This window comes from Carcharodon carcharias, chromosome 1 (genome assembly GCF_017639515.1).
Source record: "Carcharodon carcharias isolate sCarCar2 chromosome 1, sCarCar2.pri, whole genome shotgun sequence".
Taxonomy (NCBI): Eukaryota; Metazoa; Chordata; class Chondrichthyes; order Lamniformes; family Lamnidae; genus Carcharodon; species Carcharodon carcharias.
This window is the reverse complement of record NC_054467.1, coordinates 30569001-30589531: the sequence shown is the minus strand read 5'-3', so window position 1 is coordinate 30589531 and position 20531 is coordinate 30569001. Positions and strand designations below refer to the sequence as shown.

General features: G+C 43.9%; 1 protein-coding gene across 1 annotated transcript in view; it reads left to right on the top strand.

Annotated features, from left to right (window-relative positions):
* The window catches only part of maml3 (mastermind-like transcriptional coactivator 3), a 454633-nt gene that overhangs the window by 402279 nt on the left and 31823 nt on the right, over window positions 1-20531 (top strand). The window contains exon 3 of the mRNA XM_041175296.1: window positions 19059-19343. Coding sequence (XP_041031230.1) covers window positions 19059-19343 — 285 coding nt within the window. The remainder of the gene's footprint in view (window positions 1-19058; window positions 19344-20531) is intronic.

Below are 20531 nucleotides of genomic sequence, written 5' to 3'. Positions count from 1 at the left end.
GGAAAAACATACTTGACATCATCCTCACCGACCTGTCTGTCTGATGCTGCATCTGTCCATCACAGTATCAGTAGCAGTGACAACTGCACAGTCCCTTGTGGAGACACACTCCCAAATTCACATTGAGGATATGCTCCATCATGTTGTGTGGCACTACCACCATGCTAAATGGGATAGATTTCGAACAGATCTAGCAACTCAAGACTGTGTATCCATAAGGTGCTATGGGCTATCAGCAGCAGCAGAATTGTACTCAACCACAATCTGTTACCTCATGACCTGACATATCCCCCACTCTACCATCACCACAAAGTCAGGGGATCAACCCTGGTTCAATGAAGCGTGAAGGAGGGCATGCCAGGAGCAGCACCAGGCATAGCTAAGAATGAGGCATCAACCTGGTGAAGCTACAACATAGGACTACTTGTGTGCCAAACAGCATGAGCAGCGAGTGATGGACAGAGCTAAGTGATTCCACAACCAACAGATCAGATCTAAGCTCTGCAGGCCTGACACATCCAGTCATGAATGGTGTTGGGCAATTTAAAAACTCACTGGAGGAGGAAGGTGCACAAATATCCCCATCCTGAATGAAAGGGGAGCGATCATTTCAGTGCAAAAGATAAAGCTGAAGCAGTCGCAACAATCTTCAGCCAGAAGTACCAAGTGGATGATCCATCTCAACCTCCTCCAGAGGTCCCCAGCATCACAGATGCCAGTCTTCAGCCAATTCAATTCACTCCACCTGATATCAAGAAACGGCTGAAGGTACTGGATACTGCAAAGGTTATTGTCCCTGACAATATTCTGACAGTACTGAAGACTTGTGCTCCAGAACTTGTCGCGCCCTTAGCCAAGCTGTTCCAGTACAGCTACAACACTGGCATCTACCCGTCAATGTGGAAAATTGTCCAGGTATGTCCTGTACACAAAAAGCAGGACAAATCCAACCCAGCCAATTACCGCCCTATCAGCCTACTCTCAATCATTAGTGAAGTAATGGAAGGTGTCATCAACAGTGCTATCAAGCGGCACTTACTTAGCAATAACCTGCTCACTGACAATCAGTTTGGTTCCCCCGGAGCCACTCGGCTCCTGACCTCATTACAGCCTTGGTTCGAACGTGGACAAAAGAGCTGAACTCCAGAGGTGAGGTGAGAGTGACTGCCCTTGACATCAAGGCAGCATTTGACCAAGTGTGACATCAAGGAACCCTAGCAAAACCGGAGTCAATGGGTATTGGTGAAAGCTCTCCGCTGCCTGGAGTCATACCTAGTCAGCCTAGCCAGCGACTCCCACATCCCGTGAATGAACAAATAAAAAAAAAAATGACATGCTTCCTCTCCAAAGTAAAGCAACTCCATCTCAAATAAATATGTGAATGAGGTGACTTGTATCTGTGGTATGACTGACGAGAACCACTCTGGGGGAGCACACAAATGTGTGGGGTATGTTTTCCTCTATGTGTTAAGTTGAAGAAACATTATCTTACAAAGTCTGTTGGGGAGACCAAAGCTATGGACCATAAATATAAGATAGTCACTAATAAATCCAGTAGTGAATTCAGGAGAAATGTTTACACTAAGAGTGATTGGAATATGGAACTCGCCACTACATGGAGTGGTTGAGGCAAACAATATAGATGTATTTAAGGGGAAGTTAGATAAATACACAAGGGAGAAATGAGTAGAAACATATGCTGATAGGGTTGGATAAAGTGGTGTGGGAGGGAGTTCACATCGAGTATTAATGCCAGCATAGGCAAGTTTATGTAATTCTATGTAATCATAACTACAACCTATTAATGGCTTGAGTAAAATAATTTTTCCTCAGGTTTAGATGAAGAGGAAGGTATATCTCACAGTTCCTGCTGGTGATTCATGTGAAGAAGGTGAAGACAGGAATTGAGTCATAATCTGCAGTGGTCATCTCAGATCAGAATGCCCACATTCAGTAGAGATGTTCAGTGAACTTTAAAAGTCGATACATTCGTATAGTTAGAACATTGGAAAATTCAAGTCTCTGAGCTGCTGTCTATAGCGAAGTACATAATGCACAAGGATCATAGTTGCTTTTTACAGTACCAAATGTTGAACATTTATCACTTCTAATCAATTCCTTTATGTTCATCTTGGTGACTGGTGCATTGGTATTGTTGGATCCACCTTCTTTGTGTTGCGGGTCTGAATCTACAGCACCAGAGGCAGCATTGAAAATCGCATTCATGACTTTCATCTCTGGGCTGTTGACCTTCTTCAGTGGCTGAACAAGGTCAGTGTAGATCAGCAAGTGTTTGTCCTGCTCATGGTCTGAACCAGTGGCAGGTACCAGCAGCACAAGCAGCTATTAGCCTTGCTGCTTCAGGCCCTGTGGCCTCGAGTAGCGTGCGCGAGGAAATCACATGCTAAGGGGATTCTTTGTTCCTCCAGGGTCAATAATGGTCCTTCATTTACATTGCGAGGCTGCTAGCAGAGGCAGCTTAAAACCTGACAAAGACGTGACAGCAACGGGGGAAATTACTTTTCTCAGCTCCTGGATCCAGACATCGTAGTGACAGGAGGTAGAGGAGTGTGACAGGATGCATATGGTAGTTTGATGTTAAATACTTTAGTCACTCAGTCCTCCACCTGATTATCACACTAGCTCATACTAGCCCACCAGCTCCTCCACTACTTTAGCTGTAATAATGTGTAAACCAAGACTGGTGTACTGTGACCAGTCAAATAACATTAACTCTTCCTAATGAGATTTTCTACTGAGCACGTGGGTTGATTCTACCCAGTTGCTGCAGTTGATAATAGAGAGGTTTCTTTGGTTGTAGGGAGAGGGAACATGCAACTAAAACTGTAGCCATTTAAAATTCTCGTTAACATCCATTTTTGTTTTTTCATATTTTTAAATCAGTCTTTATTATTTTCTGCTTCCTTAAGTGTCTCTGTCACTTACTGATCTGCAGGCAAGAGGCAAGTAGACATCCTGCTCCCAGAGCTCTGCAATGCCTCTCTTAATTCTGTCACTAGGAGATGTTATGTTTTGCCAATATTATGTTCTTCCAAATCCATCCCCAAGCATTGTGAAAAGTAGACCACCTGCCCACTTGGCCACCATTTGTAAAGATATTTCTTGGAAGAGATTTGGAACAGGTTAGCACATAGCCTCAGTTTGAACCTAGAACCTAAACTTATCCAAGGGTTGTGTAAAAGTTGAACGAGAGGTTATGATCCTCCTGCCTCCTGCTCAAATTAATGCTCGTTTATAATTAGTAGCTGCAGTAGGTTTGATTAAATTTGTTATAATTTTTCAAATGTAAGCATAATTTTGCATTGAGAAATTGACCTAGGAGTGCATTTTATCTGCAAAACAATTACGGCAGAAGAGTTCATCTTATTATGAAATATACAGTAAATGCAAACAATTATGGGAATTACAAGTGTAACAAACTTGTAGTGACAGTCTGGGTAGGTACAGCAGTGTGTCATTATGATTTCTGTAGAGCGCAATGATGGGTGTGTAAAATTTGCTTACTGTATCCACTAGGGCAGTAGAATGTTTACAGATCTGTCACCAGTAGTGATAACAGTCAAACACTTTAACATGAATTAAACAACACACAGGAAGCCTACTAGCACAATGTTAGAGATATTGAATTACACATGCAAATTTTCTTGTAGGATATTAATACCAAGCTGCTAATGGGCTGGTGGCAACAGTGTCTCATACCTGTATTGTGCAGCGCAGTGTTGACAGGTGTGAGACTTGGTTAGCAGTGGTAAGTACAGTATATAGCGGAAGAACATGATTGGCCAGCATAGTATGTAGTTAACGTAGGTACTACGTACGTTATAGATCTTCATTAAATAGAGTACTAAGACATTGTTAATAAGTACAGTATATAGTGTTAGTATTATACTACCTGTATTGATAAATATTGTAAATGCCATAAATACACTAATTGTACAATGTGAGTATGTAAAATGTGCAAGGTAAGTATGACATTTGGACAATATCGACATAGTAACAGCACAATTTGTAAAATGTTGAGATTTTTAAAGTTTCCAAGGCAACTTTGCATTCTAACAGATTTGTGAATGCAAGCAATTTTCAATGCAGGAAAGTTACATTTCACTCATGTATGGCTGACAAACTGTGCACATACCCTGTGACTGAGTTTACTTGTCAGTCTGTTGAGGTCCACTATCTTTTCCAATACAATCCTGAAGGGCTCTCTATCACTATCATGTTTCTTTCTGCCCTCTGGTAAAAACCAGTGAAATGTGCAGGTGAAAACCAGGAATAATGCATTGGCTGCTCGCCTGCCTCATGATAATGATCAGACAGCGTAAATATTATGTGCTGCTTGAGTTAATTGTAACAGGCATGTGCAGTGCGTGCCTGAAGCTGAGGTGATCAGATTTCTAACACCACTGAAGCTGTACAGTTGGGAGGGATTTGAAAGTCTTGAACTCAATTCTGGATTTAGGTAACAGTACTTTCCTTTAAAAATACTTTACTTCAAAAATGTCATAGCACCCTCAAGCTGAGACCAGACAAATCAAAAGGAAAAAAAATAGACTTGCATTTGTAAGGTGCCTTTCATGACCTTTGGACATCCTAAAGTGACAATAAAGTAGATTTGAAGTGCATTCAACTGTTGTAATGTAGGAAACGTGGCAGCCAATTTGCACACAGCAAGCCTCCAAACAGCAATGAAATATTAACTAGATCATCTATTTTAGTTGTTGGTTGAAGAATCAATATTGGCCAGAGAACTCCCTGCTCTCCTTCGACTAGTCCTATGGGATCTTTTGCACCCACCTTAAAGGGCAGACGGGCCTCAGTTAACAACTCATCCAAAAGATTGCACCTTCAACAGTGCAGCACTCCCTTATAGTTGCTGCACAGAGGTGAAGCATACATTATTTGCTTAAGTCTGCGAAATGGTGCTCCTGCACCGTTAGCTCTGATGTCCCTCAAGGGTCGATGCTTAGCCTCCTCCTATTTCCCCTCTACATGCTACATTTTGGCAACATCATCCAAAAACACAGCATTAGTTTTCACATATAAGTTGAAGACACCCAGCATCTGCCTCAGCATCACCTCTCTCAACCCTTTCAACTGTTGCTAAATTAATAAACTACTGGTTCAACATCTCGTCCTGAATGAAAAAAGTTTCCTTCAAGTAAACATAGGAAAGACCAAAGTCCCATTCCAAGCTCTGTTCCCTAGCTAGTGATCCCATTGCTTTCCTGAAGTTGAGTTGTTTACACCCTTGGTGTCATGTTTGACCCCAAGTTGAGCTTCTGATGCATATCCACCTATTTCCATATTTGTAACATTGCCTGACTCCATCCTGGCCTCAGCTTATTTGCTGCTGAAACCCTCATCAATGCCCTTGTTGCCTCTAGATTTGACTATTCCAATGCACTGCTGGCCAACCTCCTATACTTAACCCTCTGTAAACTTGACAATATCCAGAACTCTGCTGTCCCTGTCCTGACTCGTGTCAAGTTCTGTTCACTGTGCTCACTGACCTATCCTGTCTCTCTATGCCTTGATTTTAAAATTCTCATCCGTGTTTTCAAATTCTTCAATGGCCCGCACTTCCCTTTCTGTGTAATCTCCTCCAGTTCCGCAACCCTCTTGAGTATTCTAGCCTCTTGAGTAACCCAATTTTAATCATACCACCGGACCTTCAGTTGCCTAGGCCCTAAGTTCTGGAATACCCTCTTGAAACCTCTGCAGCTTTGCATCTTTCTTCATTAAGACTCTCCTTAAAAGTTCCCTCTTTGACCAAGCTTGTGGCTTGGTATCAAATCTTGCTTTCAGCCCTCTTGTGATGCACCTTGGGTTATTTGATTCCATTGAGGGCATTAACCTACTAAATCAGAGGCAAGAGGGCTGCCACAGCTGACACAGGAAACCAAAACATGGAGGGGACCACAATATTTTAACCATTTCCAAATAGTAGCCACAGTGATGATTAAAAAGCATCCATCCAGTTTGGCAATGCCAACATGAGTTTTGAAATCTGATACAAAGAAAACTGATACAAAACAAGTGAAATAGATGGCAGCTTTAAACAGCTCAAATTTTTTTTCACTTTGCAACCTTTGACAATTCCTTATAACCAGTTCAAGCTATTCATTAAACTTACTGTTTTCAGTAAGTGCTGATTTGTCCATCTCCATTACTTTTGAGTAGGAAGCAGAATAAAGGAACAGAATAACAATGCATTTGATAGCAGCTAGTTGAACAAAAAAGTCTTTTCCTTGACTTGCCGTTTGAGTAGGTAGCATTTGTATTTGTGAGTCTGTCACATAAGTCTGATAATCCCTGTTTTTATGCTGTCGACTGTTGAGGAAAGTTAGTGGGTTCCCTTTGGAGGCATCTTGACTCAAAACTGACATTTGCTCAGTGGAAAGTCAGAATGAAGCTGACCCTCCATGGCAGACTTAGCTAAGCAGGTGCAGAGTACTAATGGACACTATGCTTAACCAGGCAGTCTTGCTTATCAATGACACCTGGAATGGGACACCTGTCACTGGGCTTTGGGACCCACCCAGTTCGGCTGCAAATAAACTCATAAATATCTATCCCTATAGGTAGAATAGTCATAACTAGACAAAAAGTGGGAAACTTACTATGCTCTGCATTGGTAGTCTAAATACTTTTAACTGGTCAAACTCCAGAATCACCTTTGCAAATGAATAATCACTGTTTTCATTGTAACTGCTAGCCTATTTGATGCCCCAAAGAGGACAACATGAACCTTTTGAAAACAGTGAGTGATTGGGATGATTGAAAATTTGCTTGTCCAGACGTCATTGATAAATTTATTGCTCACAGACACCAGGCAACTCAACTCAAGCAAAATGGGTTTTCTCGAACTGCATTGTGCAGCTTTTCACCTGGAATTCTGTGATTCATTAAGATCTGTGTGAAGAAACATTCCTGTGTGTCTTACAGCCAAAGTCAGGTATGTATCCACAATGGCTTTGCCTGTAAGATAAATGTAACACATAGAGAAATTTCTAGGCATGGACATGCCGAACTTGTTTGTCAGTTTTTATAAGGGTGGGACACCAGAGATTCATACCTACACACTGGACTGCAATGACCAATGTACAACTTTTATCAAAGCCTTTTTAGGATAATGCCATTAATAAATGACAATCACTTTAGCTGTTTTCTTTTTACTCTCAGCTACTCCACATTTTGCATGTTGCTAACTATAGCCGTTCATCCACTCTTCTGCTCAGTAATTCTTTCCCTCCTTCTTGGACGTCATTTGCAGAGATGTCTGCCATCTTGCAAGAGGAGGTTTTACATCATTAAAAATGTTCCGATCTTCGTAGATAATTTTGAAGTTCAAAATAATTGCAACATGACTCAAAATCTAGGTGGTGAAAGAGTATGAGGGTTAAATTGGTCTTCAAAGAAAACATGAACAGGGATAATGAATTGACAGCCCATTTTACAAGGTGTCTGATTTGCTTTTCTATTGTGAAAACATATAATGCGGCATGGTGTAAAACGGGCTGACCGTTCACTATTGCATGTTTTGTGCTTTCACTGATGATCAGTGCAATCCTCAGTGTCTTTCTTTACATCTCAAGCTGATGGATCTGGGATCTAGTGCTGGATTTTCCCCTTGGAGATGAAAATCAGGAGCCGGTCTGTTTTTGTGTCAGAAACCCACCTCCGGTGGGAAACTGACTAGGTTTCGGATTTTCCTAGGGGCAAGGCCTTAATTGGTGTGGATATGGGTTTCCTGTCTAATTAAAGCTAATGGGGGCTGGAATAGAGGTGGGTTTTAGACACCCAAGGCAGCCATCACTGAGGTTGCTGGTTGTCCTAACTGGGAGCAATTGTGCCAAAGCCTGCCCTTGCACCACAGGGACCCAAGATGGCACTTCGGAACCTGGCATCCAATAGGGAAAAGAAGGAAATCCCCTTCCTAATGGCTGGCAGAGGAGGCCATCTCGTCATGCAGCCGGGGCACCTCATATTGGGTCTCATCTCCCTCTGGTTCCAATCCCTCCTCTGCTCTTACCTCCTGCTCCTCCCCCGATGAGCTGTCCCCTTCCAGGACATCACTGCCCATGCATGGAGAGTGAAGCAAACCACCACAATGAGCAAGATCCTTGAAGGAGGATATTGCAGGGCATCACCCAATCAATTCAGGCACTGGAGCCAGTGCCCTCTAAGCCCACGATGCCCCATCAGTGGTGATCCTGATGTACACTCAAGCATCAGTAAACAAGGCATCTGTCACCTGGGTGATGCACTGGTGTGAAACTGGCTGTGAGATGCACAGAGTTCCACAGCTAACAAGGCACCAATGTCTGTGACCATCTGCTGAGAGTGTCACAGTCTGCTGTGGCACTGATTAACATAAATAGGAGCAGGAGTAGACCATACTGTTGAGCCTGCTGCACCATTTAATGCGATCATAGTTGATCTTCTGCCTCAACTCCACTTTCCCACCCACTACCCATAAGCCTTGATTTCCTGAGAGACCAAAAATCTGTCTATACCAGCTTTAAACATATTCAATGGTGGAGCATCCACAATCCTCTGAGGTAGAGAATCCCAAAGATTCACAACCCTTTTGAGTGATGACATTTCTCCTCATCTCAGTCCTGAATGATCATTTCCTTATCCTGAGACTGTGTGCCCGTGTTTCAGATGCCCAAGCCAATGGAAACAATCTCTGTGTTTACCCTGTCCGGCCCTTCAGAATCTTTAATGTCTCAATGAAATCACCTCGCGTTCTTCTAAGTGCCAGAGAATATAAACTCAATTTACTCATCCTCTTGTTATAGGTAAACCTTCTCATCCCAGGGCCCAATCTAGTGATTTGCTGTACCATTTCCAATGCAAGTATATCCTTCCTTAAATATGGAGACCAAAAGTGTGCGCAGTACTCCCCATATGGTTTCACCAAAGCCCTGTACAATTCTGACAAGACTGCTTCATTCTTGTACTCCAATCTGCTTGCCTATGCCTGTAGATCCTGTGCTCAGGGCAGAGTTGGCTACTTCTTTGTGCCCCTTGTCCCTCTTCTCGGGTCTCCTGCTGCCTAGTACTCTGCCCTTTCTTTGCAGGCCGCTGCTCTTTATCTCCAGGGCCTTGGTTTCTGAAGGTGCAGCACCTATTCCCAGCTTCACCCTTCCTGGTTCTCAGGTGGAGCCCAAACTGCTGTGCCCATGCAATGCCAGGAGGGTGACGACCCACTGAACTGGCCAAGTTCTTAATGCTGGCTCCTCCCCTGACCTGTGATGGGTTGCTGCAAGTTTAACTTCAAAGGGTTAGGCCCTTTAACCTTTGAAAAGCATTTTTACTGACCTTTTTAAATTCTCCCTGCCTCCACCACATGCCCAACATGGTCTGACCCAGACAGCTTCTAAACACTGACCCCCTTCCAGGAATATTGGAAAAGTTTCCAGAAACAGGCTTACAACAATGTTAATTAGCCTCATAGATGGGTGAGTTCTGAGGTCCGCGCCCTCTCTCACCCTCAGGAAAATCGGGGAGGGCGGAACCAGAGGTGGAACTTCTGGCCTGAATTTCATGCTCCCCTGCTGCCGGGTTTTTAGGCAGGAGAAGTATGAAATAGAAAGAACGGGCTTCTCTCTGGGTTCCCACCCACCCCAACCTTGAAGTGATTTTATGTTAGTCTGAGCAAAGCCTCAACTGCCCACCCTTGCCCCAATTGAGGCCCTTAAGTGGACAATTATTGGCCGTGTAAGGGCCGTTTCCTGCCCAGCCTCAATTTTTAGGCTGGCAGGATGATTTCCCTGGAGTGGGGGAAGCGCAAAAATGAATGAGTTTAGGCCTCGGGCGGGAAGGGGTGTGGGCGCCTCCATCAGAAACCTCTTTCTAACTGTGGGCACCTAGCCCTTAAGGTGCAGTGGCTGCTAGACCTCCCCCCACCCCCCACCCCTACACACCCCCCACCCTCAGGCCTCTCCCCCAACACCCTAATCGCCCACTTTCCACAGCCCCCTCAGGCCTTCCTTACCTTCCCCAATCCTGGGACCCTGAAAACTTATCTTTCCATCCAGTCCCGGGACTTGTCATCTTCATGCACTCCCTCTTCTGTCCACTGTTGCTCCTGTCGCTGCAGGGACCAGAGTGATTGGCCAGCAGCTTTCTAAGGCAGGACTCCCTCCCAAGTGAGGGGCGGATGTCCTGTTTGCAGCCAATTGACGCATATTCGAGCGTGAAATGGCTGGGGGGCAGGCAGAGTCAGAGGGGATGCGTTCCAGCCAATTCTTTGGATGGTGGGAAGGGAAACCTCGCCATCCCAAAATACTCAGGGCCATTTTTGTGCTTGTCCGCCTCCGTTCTGGCCCCTTTGGGACTGGGCAAATCTGGCCCTTAAACTTTGGTCTTATACATGCAACATCAACCTTCCCCAACCCACACCCCTAGACAATCCAATTTTCTCACCATTCTTCGGTAAAGGCGGCAACTCACTCTGAGAATAATGTTTCACTAAAGCTGGCAGCTCTCTGGTATCTTATCTATACGTGACCATTCTTCATGGATGTGACTACACAAACATCCATGAGTGCTGGGAGCTTATTCAATTTTGGTACATGTCACAAGTAAACCTGATACCTCGATCTAGCATTTTCAGCAGGCGAGGATCACTGGATATTTGCCAAGGGTGAGGAAGGTCCAGAGGAGCACTTCTCCTCCTCCCGGCTCCACAAAGGAAAGTTTTGCACCTATCTAGAAAGATGTTTTCTGTCTGCTGACCTGTTTCATCCTGCAGCAAATCTGTGGCCATCATGGGATAAAAACAGAAAATGCTGGAAAAACTCAGCAGCTCTGACAGCATCTGTGGAGAGAGAAACAGAGTTGTTTCTAGCATTTTCTGGATTTATTTCAGATTTCCAGCATCCACAGTATTTTGCTTATATCCATGGGATAATAGGATCCCTATCTGAATAAATTTGGAACCCCCAGCCTGCAGTTGACGGACTGTTAAAATCAGAAAGGACAGCCCAGTTTCAGGAGGATAAGTAGCCAAATCGGTAACAGCCCACGAACCAGGTTTCTGCCAGCAGGGTGGAGTTCAAATAGACCCATCTGTCTTTTTTTATTTTACAAAACATTTATAAGTCTGCAGATATATCTCAATTTCTATCTGGTTTCTTATGAACCAAATGGAGGGGAAGATTTTTTTTTAAATAACCAAAGCAGCACCAGGAGTTTTTAGACTTTTAAAATAAATAAAGAACCATGAAATAGCTTGGCCATTGTTTGTCTTTGCAAGAGGAAAGTGGTTAATATCACTTCACACTTGTGTGGTTAGTGGTTTGAGTGCCGACACTCGAGGCCTTGTCTGATGAGGTTTTGACAGCAGAGGGAGGAAGAGGTGGAGCTGGCAAAGAAATGGTCCATCTCAGTCTGTAGCAAGTGCCCCTCCTATTGGCCAGGCTCCAGAGAGGCTGAGCTGTCTGGCAGGGCTGCTGTCCGGGACCTGCTCGTTTTCTCTTTGAGCTGGTGGTTGATGCTTTGCTGTGCTCCCTCTCTTCCACAGTCACTCTGGACGTTGCTGTCGATGAGCATTTACACATCGACACCCATCCAGCCTTCTCCAGGGGAACAGGCTTGTTAAAATAAAAACTGCAGAAATCTTTCGAGCACAATTAACCGATGCAAACCTAAAAAAAGAAAATTCCCCAGTGTATCTGCATATTTTGAAAGTAACTGTGAATGAGTAATTCTTTCTCTTCTCCCTGCCCTTCCCCCTCCACTTCACAGACAGAATTCCAACAGCTAGTTAAAAAATTCTGGCAATCCTTGCGTAGAGGAAAGCCATCACACCTGATCTTGTGTAAAGCTCTCCAGTAGCCATTAGGATAAGATGATGTTGCCATGGTAATCTCATGGGCTCCAAATGTACAGCTGACATAACTGATACAATTCCATCAGTGATGTCCCTACATGTAGGCGTGGGGGGTGGGGAAAGGCAGAGAATGAAATAGTGCCATGATTGGATTGATGATTTTCTAATTGACTGCAGGGCGGTTGCCAATCATTAGCCATTTGCAGTAACTGTTCAGTTTTCAGCAGCCATGTACCAGAGCCTCGCGTTAAGTCTAGAGCAACATGAAAGAATGCACCAGTTCACATCTCCTTGCTGCATCCTCTTGGTACCGAGTGTCTCTTGCAGCAAGTAAAGCACATTTCGGGCTTTTTTTTTTACCATGGGGGCAGAGGTGGGGGTTGGAGGCGGGTGTGCCGGCAGCTTTGCACAGGAGGCTGTTGCGCCTGTAGCCTAACGCGTTGACACCTCTGTACGATTTTTCCGGGGGCATCTCTGGGGCTGACAGCCACCTGCCTGGTAGTGGTGGACAGACAATCAGGGCGATTAAATAGAAAAATAAAAGTTCAATAGACACAGCGTTGCAATTTTGTCAGAGTCGCGTGGTGTTAGCACCTCACCTCACGTATGTGACGGGGGGTGCCTAATGCCTGTTTTGGGCCATGCTAAGTTGAGTATTACAACATGGAGCAGGAGCTAAGCCTGCTCCACTCCAGATTCTAAACTGCCCACGTGGCAATTGCTCTGCAAAAGATACGTTTATAGAAACATATACTGTTGCTATGGAGCCAAGAAGAAAATGAGTTCGAATCTGCAGTACCCATGATCAGTCTGCACCCCCTGCCCCACCCAGCCCTGCCACTCTCGTCGCTTCTCCTTGGACCTATAACCTTAGAAACAATGCCCGTGAGGTGAGTATCTGGATATTTAACACTGTAAAACGGCCAATCTGCCTGTTCATCCAAAGAATGTTAATGAGGCCTCAGGCCCAATTTTCTGTGAGCCTTGGCCTTTCAGTTGGGGTGCACACTGTTTGCACGCCATTGGGTATGTGCCTGAAAATGGCCCATAGCTAATTTCTCAGTCGGGATCTCAATGTCCCCTGGGCTCTGAATGGGGAAAAAATATAAGCCTTGGTTTTTGTGGTGGATCACCATCGGCAAGGGCATGTGTTTGAATGGCAAGCGATGATAGCCTTCATCTCTCTCTCATCCTGACATGTGTACATTCCACTCTAGATCCATTACAAAGCTCACACTTGTGGTATTTTACATGTAGATCGTGCATTCAGGCATAAACTTTGGTCATGTTGTGCCATTCTTCAATGTGTTGAAATATATTGTAATTCAGCCTGATTTTGTCTACTGTCACTTCTGTCACATGACACTAGTCGGCCCAGCTCCCTCTCAGAATTCTCATTGACAATGAGTTCCACCACAAAGAACTGTGCAGAACCCATGTCACTTAAATTATGTCAGGATCAATTCACTTTATTCCTACAGAACCTAAATAAATGTTAACAATTAATATCATAAAATAAACATAGGCACACATCTGAGAAGATACCCATGAGTGCAGAGAATTCATTACTGTATAAGGCCAGTGTTGCTGTTCAGCAGATCCCTCACACAGTACTATAACACCTGCCCTTAAGCATCACCAGCCCTTGGCCTTACTTAGTAACATCATCCCAAAGCAACACAAGAATCTAGACAGCTTCTTCCTCTTGTTGCCACTGCCTCTTGCCCCCGATTATATCCTGTAATGGTCCCCCTGTAAAGTAACCAGGCAACAATGCTGTCTCTTAAACTATGAATGCGGATGCAGACTATAGAGCCACCAGCAATAAAGTGGTAACATTAGGAAATGGCATCAAAATAAACCACAGTCCGAACCCATCACCATCAACCCCATTCCTCTAAAACAAGCTAGCCTCTTGCATGCATAACACCCAGGTTCAGCCTCAATGTCCCTCCAACATCGTGTTCCATCTTCAGTCCCAATCACACTCCTTTTATCAGCCCTCTAAGGCAGAACTCTTATTACAATTTTCATAACTATCACTACTCAGCATTCATGGTATTTTTTTAATACTCTTAACTCTGGGTAAAGTTAATCTGCAATGCTGCAATTTCCAATATCAATTTTTTAATCATTCTATCTACCACACAACACAATACAATTAACATCAACATGGTAAATTTACATATTTTGCAACATATATACATTTACCCATTTAAATGCCTTACACTTATCGAGACCATCATTAAAGTTTGTAATTCAAAGAGGTCTGTTGCAAAAGCCTGGACTTCAACTGGATATGTTAACCTTACAACTGTTGGATGAAGCTTTTGTGTATTCTGAGCATATGAAATTTGCAGTTTCCCATTTTACAATCTGTGCACTTTGACCTGATAAATATTAATGACCTGGACCTTGATGTATAGGGCACGATTTCAAAATTTGCAGATGTTCCTAAACTTGGAGGTATTGTGAACTGTGAAGAGGGTAGTTTAGAAGTTCAAAAAGATGTAGATAGGTTGGTAGAATGGGCAAACTAGTGGAAGATCAAAGTTAATGCAGGGAAGTTTGAAGTGAATCGTTTCGGTAGACAGAAACTGTAAAATAAAGGGTACAGTTCTAAAGGGGATGATGGAGCAGAGGGTTTTGGATGTTATGTGCATAAATCATCGAATGTGGCAGAGCAGATTAAGAGAACCGTTAATGAAGTATACGGCATCCTGGGCTTTATCAACAGGGGCATAGAAGTTATGCTAAACTTGCATATAACACTGGTTCTGGCTCAACTGCAGAGTTGCGCCCAATTCTGGGCACTGTGCTTTAGGAAGGATGTAAAGGCTTTAGAGGGGGTCCGGAAAAGATTCACGAGAATGGTTCCAGGAGTGAGGAACTTCTGTTACGTAGACAGATTAGAAAAGTTGTGAATGTTTTTCTTGGAGAAGACAAGGTTGAGAGGAGATTTGATAGAGCTATTCAAAATCATGCAGCTTCTGGACAGAGCAGATAGGGTGGACAGATCGAGAACCAGAGGGCACAGATTTAAGGTAGTTGGTAAAAGAAGCAATGGAGACGTGAGGAGAAACCTTTTCAGGCAGCGGGGGTGCTTAAGGTCTGGAATGCACCACCTGAAAGCGTGGTGGAGGCAGTTTCAATTGAGGCATTCAAGAGGGAATTGGATAACCATCTGAAAAGGAGGAATGTGCAGGGCTGTGTGGAGAAGCCGGGGGATTGGCATTAGATGAATTGCTCCTTCAGAAAGGCAGCATGGACACGATGGACTGAATGGCCTTCTTTGGTGCTGTAACCAGGGTCCAGGAGTGGAGGGTGCACAAAGGTGCAAAACACCCGGGTCGGTGTTCTGGGGGGCCCAGGCTCTTGGCCAAGTAGCCTGTCAATTGGGATGGTCAGTGTCCAAAGCAGCCAATCTGGTACATAGATCATCCTGATTGACAGGCTACTCAGCCAATGAGTGCTGTTGTTCTGCTGTTGTTGTGAGGTTCAAGTCTTTTGGATGTTGCTGTCCGTATTTTGTAAAGGGCCAGGTTCAAAGAGGCAGAGCTGGTTGCATAATATGAATGACCAAGTTTTGTGTAATACAACCAACTGTGGTTGTAAAGTATTTCATACTGAAACCTGAGTTTTTGTTGGGCTTTGTAAATGGCGGCATAGAGTACAAAAGCCAAGAAGTTTTGCGAAACCTATATGAAACGGTTCAACCCCACCATGACTACAGTTCCCAATTCTGGGCACCCAAAGGATGTGATGGGGCCCACCAAAAAGGCGGCTGCCCTGCAGCCATTTTATGCTTTTAGATTTCATCTTAGACTTAGTTCATTCCCATGCAGAGTGGCAAAGTACATGCTTATGTTGTTTCCATGGCTAGTTATTTTTTCCCCCTGGAACAGGTCACTGTAATCAGAGAGGCATTAATTGGCTAAGGGTGAGACTTCCGCCCTGATCTGGGGAGGAAGTCCCACCTTCGATTCTCTGGCAGCTCTGTAGACCCAACAGCTCCAGATTTGAGCGGTGGCCACTGCTGGGACTACATCACGTCCCCGAAGAAGAGGACTTTATGGAGGCTGAACTTAAGTGCAGGGTATCAGCAGCACCTGGCTGGTAAGTCCCAGTGAGCGGGTAAGGGGAGTTTGAGTGGCCAGAGGGAGAGCATTAAAGGGGGAGTATGATCTGCAGTGGATGGGTTGTGGGGGAGTTGCCCCCCTTGTCTGACACCAACTCGCTTGGTAAAAGCTACTAGGTTTCCCACAAATCATGGGCCTCTTCTTGCTGTGAGTAAAATAGTAACGGAGGCATTTAAGTGGCCATTAATTAGCCTCTGTGGATCCTGGTAAAATGGGAGGTGGGTTGTGGAAGGGCGAGAAGGCAGTGGGAAGGCCACGTGTTGAATTTTGCAAGCGCACCCCCCCCCCCCCCCCCCCCCCCCGCTTTCAAATACACCAACAGGGGGCACGGGAGTTGGATTCCAGGTCTACAATTCTATGTAGATTTTGCTATATTTTTCAGCTTGTAATTCTGTTGCAGGATACCTTTGCTCAGTGGGAACCCAGGAATTTCTTCACTTTCTGTAAAAGAAACTAACAAGTTTAATTTGAGGCATGCAGATGACATTCGTTTAAAAATCATTGTCCTGTTTTGTGGACTGCTTTGAAACAGAAAACAATTATGATTAGCAGCACTTCAGAGTTCTCCATTTTATTTTCCACCTGTTATTACTTACTGGACTTTTTATTGAGAATTGATTTTGTTTTTTTGTTAGTAGCTTATTACAGTTGAAAATTAAGTTAAATCTATTTTATGAATCATTTTTGGTGAGGTTTGTGGAATTTTTGAATATAAAAACTTGGAAACTGCATATACAATGACCTTTTAAGTATTTTATGAGGTAATTTTTTGCTTGATTGTGGAAATTTATGTTTATTAGTGAGGACTATATAAGACAGCAAATTTGTTAAAAGTGCACTAAAGTTTTTGAATTCTACACTTCTGGTAAAGTAGTGGTACGGTAGAGAAGTGGGAAAGCAATTGCAGGAAAATCTGTGGGCAAAAAAGGGGCTGTAGATGGTCAGAGATGGGCAAGATTTCATTGAAGAGTTGCCTGAAGGTGTGAAAGAGGCTCAGAACAGTTTGGATCTTATTCTTTTGGGCCTGCCCTCCCCAGAAGGAGACCCTGCTCCTCTCCCAATATTGCGAAATCCTTGGAACTCCAATACCCGTCACTTCTTCTCTCTCCTTCTCAGTACCCCAAAAGTCCATCCTATTCATGCTGAATCCCAGAGCTCCCTCAACTTATTCTCTCCACTCCTAGATTTTGAGAGCCCATATCAGTGCTCACAAACCTCCTATACAGCATTCCATTGCTCCCTGTGATCCCAGGGAGCACCCTCTCCTAAGTTTCCAGACAATGGGACCCCTCTCCCTGATCCCACTACTTACCTCAGTGTTTCCAGAGCTTCTCCCTGGAGTGTGCCCTCTTGCACCCTGGATCCCCCTCCTGACCCTGAGATTCTCTTCAAAATGTTGCTAGGCCCTGAGAGCCATTTCAATGCTGTCACTATAGGTGCTTTTAGATTTCAAGACCCCACCACACTAATGCTGATAAAGTTAGTAATAATAGCTTGCACAATACCTCAGGTGTGGTGATATAGTGGTTATGGGACTTAATGAACAACCCAGAGGTTGAGATGAAATCATGTCAAGACAAGTTGTGAAATTGACTTTAATAAGCCTGGTAAATTATGAGCTAGCAAAACTGCAGTTTTGTTATAAAAATCCAGCTAATTCATAGATGTTTTACAGGGAAGAGAAACTACCTTCCCTGTCCTCTCTTGCCTCTCTAATGCCCTCTGAAGTGGTCTAGTAGCAGTTTGTCAAAACAATTGCAACTGAAGTCCTGGCACCACCTTCTGAGGCGATTAAGGGATAAGCAATAAAAGCAGCTTTGCTAATGATGTCCACACCCTGAGAATAAAAAAAATACACAAGTATACACAGAGCCGAACAACCTGCCCCTTATTGTCTGGACTCTCGTGGACATGGTGCTGTGTGGTATTTTGGTGTCTGTGGATCTAAAACGCAGTATGAACCATCACCCTCAGGAGGAGGGCTAAAGGGAGAAAATTGGGAGTGGTGAACTGGATTTAAAAATGTCATTTTTAAAACACAATTTTTTCCCCCCCAGCTGATATGTTGCCTGGCCCTCAAAATGTGAAAAAATATAGTGCTACAGACTGTATGTGATGTGTGTAAATATTAATATTTGAGACACAGTCTTTGTAAATTCATATGTAAAGTTGTCAAAAGTGAAGGTTGTAATTATCCTCTGAAACAAATGCATGCTTTCTTTTGATAAAGAACTGTTCTTTGTACTGTGTGCATTTTTTTAATGCTGTGACTCTTAAGATGTCAGGTATTCAGTTTACTGAATAATGTCCTAATGCTTAAATGTAATAAACAAGCCAGTAAGGCTGCAGCATACTGGAGACCTGCCTATAGATCTGCGGTATTGTACTAGTGGCAGGGGAGACATAACATTTTACTGTAACAAAGCCAGACAAAATTAATCTTCAATTGAGAATGCAGCAGCGAAGTGGCTAATGTTAAGTAAAGCCACTGATTGTTTAAGAAGTTGAAATAAACTACAGCTGCTAATCCTCTGGGTTTCATAGTCCACAAAAGTCACTTTGTCCAGCGATGAAATATATGCTCTCTGTGAGACACATTATATGGTTTAATCTGATTGGGCATTGAATTACAATGGGTGCTGCTTGTTTTAATCTGCTAATGAGCCAGGCTGGGGAGCTTTATTTTATATATTCAGGTCTTTCCACATGGCCACCCCCACCACTCCCCAGGCATACACTTTCTCACTTGATGGCTCTTCCATTTTAGGCACACTTGCTGGGGAGGTATTGTACAAATGCAAACGGAGGGGAAAACCAGCCCCCTAACAGCTAGTTGGGTAATGTTATTTTCAGTGGCCTGGAGACTGGTCACCCCACTCCCCTTATGATTGGGCACAGACAAAGTATATAACTTAACAATTGGTGGAATGGAGTTATTATAATTGTAATATGTTTTATAGTGGGTTGTGGGCTCATTTCCACAACTTAACTTGTTTCAGGTTCTGTAATATGCTGTATGTTCTTCAGTCTCTGAAACAGTTCTTTCTTCCACACAGGATCAGAGTCCAGTGGGAACCTCTCGGCCTGCAGCATCCGTACAGCCCCCTGTTCCTGTTCCTGTTCCTGTTCCTGGCCCGGGCACTGGGGTCCCGGTGCCCGGCTCTATGTCTGGTAATCCTGGAGGCCCAAGTTACCTTGGAAACCAGCAGCAGGCTGTCATGATGAAACAGTTGTTGATGGAACAAGAGAGACAGAGAATGCATCAGCTTCACATGATGGAACAGCAAAAGCAGCAGCTTTTCAGGGAGCAGAGACAACAGCAGCAGTTGCTGGCAGAGCAGGTAAACGTTCATTATAGGTAGTGACAGTGGGTAGGGGTGGTGACTGGGATGTCTCTTGTATCTCATAACCTCAAAGGAGCATGGTTGTCAGGAATTCCTGAAGTATGTCCAGAGCTGGTTCAAAACGGTATTGAAAATGGCAGCACCCAAGTGAGTTCACCCTGAGATTGTCATCATTTTCACAAGTGTGTTTCAGCTAAGTTTCAGATATGCAATTTATCTGTATATAAATATTCAATATGTAATCTTTTATCTCTATCTCCATCTTTGTGCCACCATTTCTTTCCCATCTCAATCACAGTGGTACACAGAAATATTTTCCTTCTTACAGTGGCATATTTGTTCTCTTCCAGCTTTGCTTCGCTTCTTTCTGGTCTGTCTGATTTCCAATCCCCTTGGCTTTGTGACTCTCAGCTTTACACTCACTGCTGCACCACCACCACCACCACCACCCCCCCACCCCCCCCCCCCCCCCCCCCCCCCCCCCCCCCTCCAAAAGCGCCTGCACCAAGATGTTCTCCATTGCTGTGGGCCTGAATTTAATTATTTTCTTTGCTTTTTTGCATCATTAAGCTGACGTCCTCAACTTGGTATGTTACACAACAGCATCAAAGTGCATGTCCCAGCATCACAGAAACGTAAGGGCCTGTAAATTATGTAAGGCTTATCCCGATATCCTCTCGTAACTTCAGTGGGAGACTAGCAGACTTGTGGAGAAACAACACAAATGATCACTTCAACCATTTAGAATGTTAAATGGCTGAAAAAAGTTGATTACTCCCCCAGTGTTAGTCCTCCCCACATACCCTACACTTAGTGTGTTCAGAAGGCTAATATTGAGCTCAGATTATCTCTTTTTCCTCCAGTTCTATACTTTTTATCCCTCCTGTTTTTGGACAAATGTGAATGAATTAAGGAAAACCAGCATGGATTTGTTAACAGCAACTCCTGTTTAACTAATTTGATTGAGTTTTTCGATGAAGCAATAGAGACAGTTGATGAGGGTAATGTGGTTGATGTAGTGTACATGGACTTCCAGAAGGCACTTGATAAAGTATCACAGAACAGGCTTGCCAGCAAAACTGAAGCCAATGGAATAAAAGGGACAGTGGCAGCATGGATACGAAGTTGGGTGAGTGACAGGGAACAAAGAATAGTGATGAATGGTTCTTTTTAAGATTGGAGGAA